General features: G+C 41.7%; 1 protein-coding gene across 1 annotated transcript in view; it reads left to right on the top strand.

The window, feature by feature from the left end:
• The first annotated feature begins 6,342 nt into the window (after positions 1–6,342).
• nt5c3a (5'-nucleotidase, cytosolic IIIA) overlaps positions 6,343–6,659 on the top strand; it is a 44,255-nt gene continuing 43,938 nt past the window's right edge. The window contains exon 1 of the mRNA XM_072260583.1: positions 6,343–6,511. Within this exon, the coding sequence (XP_072116684.1) occupies positions 6,374–6,511 (138 nt within the window). The 5' untranslated portion in view covers positions 6,343–6,373. The remainder of the gene's footprint in view (positions 6,512–6,659) is intronic.

Raw genomic sequence — 6,659 nt, 5'->3', positions numbered from 1 at the left:
CACTAGTTGGGATATCTCACTTGTCTGAGTTAAATTCTGTCAATCATTCCCTTGCCCTCTTTCAAGCCAATTATCTCACTCCTGTACGCCCTCTCGTCACCACCTGAAAATCTACCAACAATGGTTGTATCGTCAGCAAATTTGTAGATCGTACTTGAGCTATGCCTAGCCACACAGTCATGTGTATAGAGAGAGTACAGCAGTGGAATAAGGGAAATTACAGTGGTATGACAGGGGAATAGGCCTAAGTAAATTGGAAGGAGATGCTGGCAGGGATGTCAGCAGAGCAGCAATGGTGTGCATTTCTGAGAAAAATGAGGAAGGTGCAGGACATGTGTATTCCAAAAATGAAGAAATACTCAAATGGCAAAATAGTACAACCATGGCTGAGAAGGGAAGTCAAAGTTAACGTAAAAACAAAAGCTTACAGAGTGCAACTAAAAGAATCATTAGTAGGGAAAAGATGCAATATAAAAGCAAGCTAGCAAATAATATCAAAGTAATAGTAAAAGCTTTTTCAAGTTTGTAAAAAGTAAAAAGAGATGAGAGTGGTTATAGGACCACTAGAAAATGAGGCAGGAGAAATAATAACGGGGGATAAGGAGCTGACAGATGAACGAAATGAGTATTTTGCATCAGTCTTCACTGTGGAAGACACGAGCAGTGTGCCAGATGTTGTCATGTGTGAAGGAAGAGAAGTGGGTACAGTTACTATTACAAGGGAGGAGGTGCTCAAAAAGCTGAAAGACCTAAAAGTACATAAGTCACCAGGACCAGATGAAGTTCTGAAAGAGGTAGCATTAGAGATTGTGGTGGCATTAGCAATGATCTTTCAAAAATCATTGGACTCTGGCATGGTGCCAGAGGACTGGAAAAATGCAAATGTCACCCCACTCTTTAAGAAAGGAGGAAGGCAGCAGAAAGGAAATTATAGACCAGTTAGCCTGACCTCAGTGGTTGGGAAGATGTTAGAGTCAATTGTTAGGACGGGGTGATGGAGTACTTAGTGACACAGGACAAGACAGGACAAAGCCAGCATTGTTTCCTTAAGGGAAAATCCTGCCTGATGAACCTGTTGGAATTCTTTGAGGAGATTACAAGCAGGATAGATAAAGGGGATGCAGAGGACGTTGTATATTTGGACTTTCAGAAGGCCTTTGACAAGGTGCCACACATGAGACTGCTGAACAAGTTAAGAGCTCGTGGTATTACAGGAAAGTTTCTAAGATGGTTAGAACATTGGCTGATTGGTAGGAGGCAGTGAGTGGGAATAAAAGGATCCATGTCTGGTTGGCTGCCAGTGACTAGTGGTGTTCCGCAGGGTTCGGTGTTGGGACCATTTCTTTTTATGCTGTATATAAATGATTTAGGTGATGAAATAGTTGGCTTTGTTGCCAAGTTTGCAGATGATACAAAGATTGGTGGAGGGGCAGGTTGTGTTGAGGAAACAGGTAGGATGCAGAAGGACTTAGACAGATTAGAAGAATGGGCAAGAAAGTGGCAAATGAAATATAATATTGGAAAATGCATGGTCATGCACTTTGGCAATAGAAATAAATGGAAAAACAGAAAATCCAAAAATCTGAGATGCAGAGGGGCTTGGGAGTCCTTGTGCAGAACACCCTGAAGGTTAACTTGCAGGTTGAAGTGGTGGTGTGGAAGGCAAATGCAATGTTAGCATTCAATTCAAGAGGTCTATAATAAAAGAGTGGGGATATGATGCTGAGGCTTTATAAGGCACTGGTGAGGCCTCACCTTGAGTATTGTGAACAGTTTTGGGCCCTTCATCTTAGAAAAGATGTGCTGGCATTGGAGAGGGTCCAGAGGAGGTTCACAAGGATGATTCCAGGAATAAAAGAGTTACCATACAAGAAACGTTTGATAGCTCTGGGTCTGTACTTGCTGGAATTTAGAAGGATGAGGGGGAATCCCATTGAGACCTTTCGAATATTGAAAAGCCTAGACAGAGTAGATGTGGAAAGGATGTTTCCCATGGTGGGAGAATCTAGGACAAGAGGTCAGGATAGAGGAGCATCCATTCAAAACAGAGATGCGGATAAATTTCTTTAGCTAGAGGCTGGCGAATTCATGGAATTTGTTGCCACATGCAGCTGTGGAGGCCAGGTTGTTGGGTGTATTTAAGGCAGAGATTGATACAGTAGGTTCCTGATTGGACATCGCATCAAAGGTTACGGGGAGAAAGCTGAGAAATGGGATTGAGGAGGAGAAAAAAAAGATCAGCCATGATTAAATGGTGAAGCAGACTCAATGGGCCAAATGGCCTAATTCTGCTCCTATGTCTTACAGTCTTATATGAAAAACTTATTTGCAGCAAATTCATAGGCATCATGTAAACAGCATTAACAATAAAAACATAAATTAAGCATAATTTATACACAATTTTACGTATGAATAAAAATATTGTGTTCGGCCAAACTTCCTCTTTGGAAATGCCACCATTTTCAGTAACTGGTTTGCTCAATGTACTGTCACTGCTATACTTTGTGACGCAATCACACAGATTCAGGATCAGAAATAATATCCCCAGATTACTGATAATCAACACTGGCGTACCTCAAGGATGTATGCTTAGAACACTGCTCTACTCTTTCTACACCCATGACTGTGTAGCTAGGCACAGCTCAAATGCCATCTATAAATTTGTTGGCAACGCAACTACGGTTGGCAGAATTTCAGATGGTGACGAGAAGACGTACAAGAGTGAGGTATGTAAGCTAGTTGAGTGGTGTCACAGCAACAAGCTTGCATTCAACATCAGTAGGACCGAAGAATTGATTGTGAACTTCAGAGAGGGTAAGATGAAGGAACATACACGAGTGTTCATAGAGGGATCAGAAGAGGAAATAGTGAGCAATTTCAAGTTCTTGTGTGTCAATATCTTTGAGGATCTATCCTGGGCCCAACATATCAATTTACCTGCAAAGAAGACACAATAACAGCTATATTTCATTAGGAGTTTAAGGAGATTCGGTATGTCACCAAAGACACTCGTAAATTTCTACAGATATACCAAGGAGAACATTCTAACTGGCTGCATCACCACCCGATATGAGGAGGGCGGCACTGCACAGGATCGAAATAAGCTCTTGAAAGTTGTGAACTCAGTCAGCTCCATTATGGACACTAGTTTCCCCAGCACCTTCAAGGTGCACTGTTTCAGAAAGGCAGCATCCATCATTAAGGACCCCCATTGACCAGAACATGCCCTCTTCTCATTTCTACCATCAGGGAGGCGGTACAGGAACCTGAAGGCACCACTCAATGATCTTGGATCAAATATCAGATTCCAGAATGGAGATTGAACACATGCCTACCTCCTGACCTTTTTTACACTATTTATTTAACTTATAAATAAATAATACTTACTGTAATGCAGTTTTTATTATGTATTGCAATATACTGCTGCCACATAACAACAAATTTCATGGCATATGCTTGTGATATTAAACCTGATTGAAGTTAATGTATTATTCTAATTGCAATATACAAAATAATAATTTGTACAGAAGTGGAGGATCCAAGATTATGAAGATTGCAAAATTGTTTGTGTCTGATAAAGTAAAAAAAAATAGGCTGCAGAAAGACGATGATAGTCCGGAAAGATGTATACAAGTGACAGTCGATTTCTTGCCCTTGACCTCACCTTTTTTTCCCTGTCCCGATGGAGGGGGGTCTCGGCCTGGGGCATTGATGGTGCTCTTTTCGGTGGATGCTGCCTGGCCTGTTGAGTTCCTCCAGCATCTTCAGATTTTCTGTTGCTTGTGATTGGACCAGTGGACCACGCTTAGTCTGTCCTTTACCCTTTGACCTGCTTGGCATGGATGACCCTATTAAAGCCAAAGTATAAAGCCCTGACTGCAGGTAGAGTAGTTCTCTGGATAATTGAGACATGAAAGCCTCCAAACCACAACAAGGTTCTGTGACCTTCCTCACTAATCCACCAATTTTTATTTATATATTTATTTTTGCTGGCTATATGTGTCCAATTTTTATATATAATATTTACGCTTGTCCTATTCACAAAGAACTGAGGCCTGAGCACTGGTCCTCATTGGTAACCAGAATAATATCCTTCCACCACTACTGTCTTCTATGGTCAAGCAAAATTTGAAAGCAATCTATGAAACTTCCATTCATCCTGTGTCCCTTATTTTTTGCATCAGCCTACTATGTGGGAATCTTTTCACAAGCTATACCGAAGTCCATTTATGCAGCATCTACTACTCTATTCTCATTAATCATCTTTGTCACCTTCTCAGAGAAACTCAATTAAGGTTTCCAAACCTTGCCATTCTTGTGTTTCTTGCTCAGGAACATGTTTGGTCCTGAATTCTGCTCATCTGTTCTTTAACACTTCCACTTAGGTCCAGCCTTGTGCCCTCCACAAGTATCTGAAAACCCATGGCATTTGATAACTGTTCCAAAAATGCTTCCCCACAGAAACTCCAATTACCTGATTTAGCTTTGCAATAGTAAATGATTTATAGCCTCTAAGACACCAGTTAGTGCTCCTCTACTCTTGTTTTATGTATTTTTCCTCAGCATGACAAAGTTTTAGTTTTTTTTTGTTAGGCAGGTCAATGCTGAAGTGGTTGGACAAGATCTTTTTCGTTTATAGTAAGAGTTGGAAGCACACCTTTCTGATTGAGGCTAGGGTGCCACCAATTTATGCAATTCGACTTGTAAACCATTTCTATGCTTTGTAATGGGTCTTATTGGCCAAAGGATCTACTTGGAGTACTCACTGTATCTAACCCAGGAGATTCTGCAGGTGCTGGAAATCTTGAGCATTACACACACAAAAAATACTGGAGGAGCTCAGCAAGTCAGGCACCATTTCTTAATAAACAGTTGATGTTTTGCAGAGAAACCATTCATCTGTTTTCCTTAGTGCTGCTTTCAGTTCAGAAATTTGGCAGTAATTTAAGATCACTTGTACATTCAAATTATTCTCAAATTTGGTACGAATTTAACTGACTTCACTGTTTTGTGTAAGGGTTATGTATTTCCAAGTGGGATTTTTCAAAAGCTAGAGGGGGAAAAATAAGTTGATGTGCTCAAAAGACTGAGGTTGAAGTCATGAAACAAAAATATTGCTAAAGAGATGATGGAAGTTTTCGGTTTTCTAACTGCTGAAAGCTCAAATCTCTGGTAAAGAAGTTACATTGAGTGTCACCAATCTTGGCCTAATTCAGAACATTTTCTAGCTTATGTCCAGGAAGTAAGGACAGCGGAATGAATGAAAGAAGGTGGTCATTGATCAGTATTGTAGTTTGGACAATCTGTTGCTGAGAGATGAAAGTCAATCTCAAGATTTCTTTCTTGAGATTGAGTGACCAGTAAACATCTTTTTGACACCTGCAAACTTGCATAGAGTGCTACACTTACACGTTAAGTGTACATGCAAGAACCTATTATTAATTGCACATTGGATGTCAGTGAATTTAAAAAATACAATTGTTACTCTGGCAAATAGTTTAGAGTTAAAGTAAATGGTCCTGCTCAATTGTTACAATTGCAAGTTTCTTGTTAAAAATATACAATGACTTAAGTGGAAGGATCACTACAGGAAGGATGTGGAAGCCATAGAAAGGGTGCAGAGGAGATTTACAAGGATGTTGCCTGGATTGGGAAGCATGCCTTATGAGAATAGGTTGAGTGAACTCGTCCTTTTTTCTTTGGAGCGACGGAGGGTGAGAGGTGACCTGATAAGTGTATAAGATGATGAGAGGCATTGATCGTGTGGATAGTCAGAGGCTTTTTCCCAGGGCTGAAATGGTTGCCATAAGAGGCCACAGGTTTAAGGTGCAGAAGAGATAGCAGAGGAAGTTTCTTACGCAGAGTGGTGAGTGCGTGGAATGGGCTGCCGGCAACGGTGGTGGAGGCGGATGCGATAGGGTCTTTTAAGAGACTTTTGGATAGGTACATGGAGCTTAGAATAATAGAGGGCTATGGGTAAGCCTAGTGATTTCTAAGGTAGGGACATGTTCGGCACAACTTTGTGGGTCGAAGGGCCTGTATGGTGCTGTAGGTTTTCTATGTTCTATGTGCATCCGGAAATACATGCATTTTGGGAGATCAGATAACGCAAGGGACTGCATAATAAATTGTCAGAAACTTAATTCGTGTAGATAACACCTTACTACAGCAAATGACCTCCTTCCATCCTGTAAATACTTTTGACTACAAGAACCTTTGAGACGCTACTATTAAAAAAACAAAGACACAAAATTCCCTAAACTCTACGTTCCTCCGCCTCCTTACGAATACAGTACTCCCTTCGACAGTAACAGTCCCAAGGCTGCATTTGCGCATGCTCCCCGTCCGACGCAGGCGCAGTTGTGAGCGCTGGATGGAGCGGGCGGCAGTGACGCGCCTGGGCGTGGTGGTGGGGGGTATAGTGTGTGCAGCGATCGGTGGCGCCCTGCTGACCCAGTACATCTTCACCATGAAGAAGAAAGCCGGCCGGAAGACTAAGATCATCGAGATGGTAAGTGAACCAGTGAGAGGGGAATGAGGCAGGATGTTGGCCGGGCGGCCAGGAATTGGAGGCACACACTGAAATGCGGTATCCACTGGAGGTGATCAGCCTGCTTGAAGTGCAAGTGTAAGATAGACTTCCTGTTCTTACAAGCAAG

Source organism: Mobula birostris, chromosome 1 (genome assembly GCF_030028105.1).
Source record: "Mobula birostris isolate sMobBir1 chromosome 1, sMobBir1.hap1, whole genome shotgun sequence".
Lineage (NCBI taxonomy): Eukaryota > Metazoa > Chordata > Chondrichthyes > Myliobatiformes > Myliobatidae > Mobula > Mobula birostris.
Note: the sequence above shows the minus strand (reverse complement) of the source record. Positions and strands in the feature narration are given on the sequence as shown.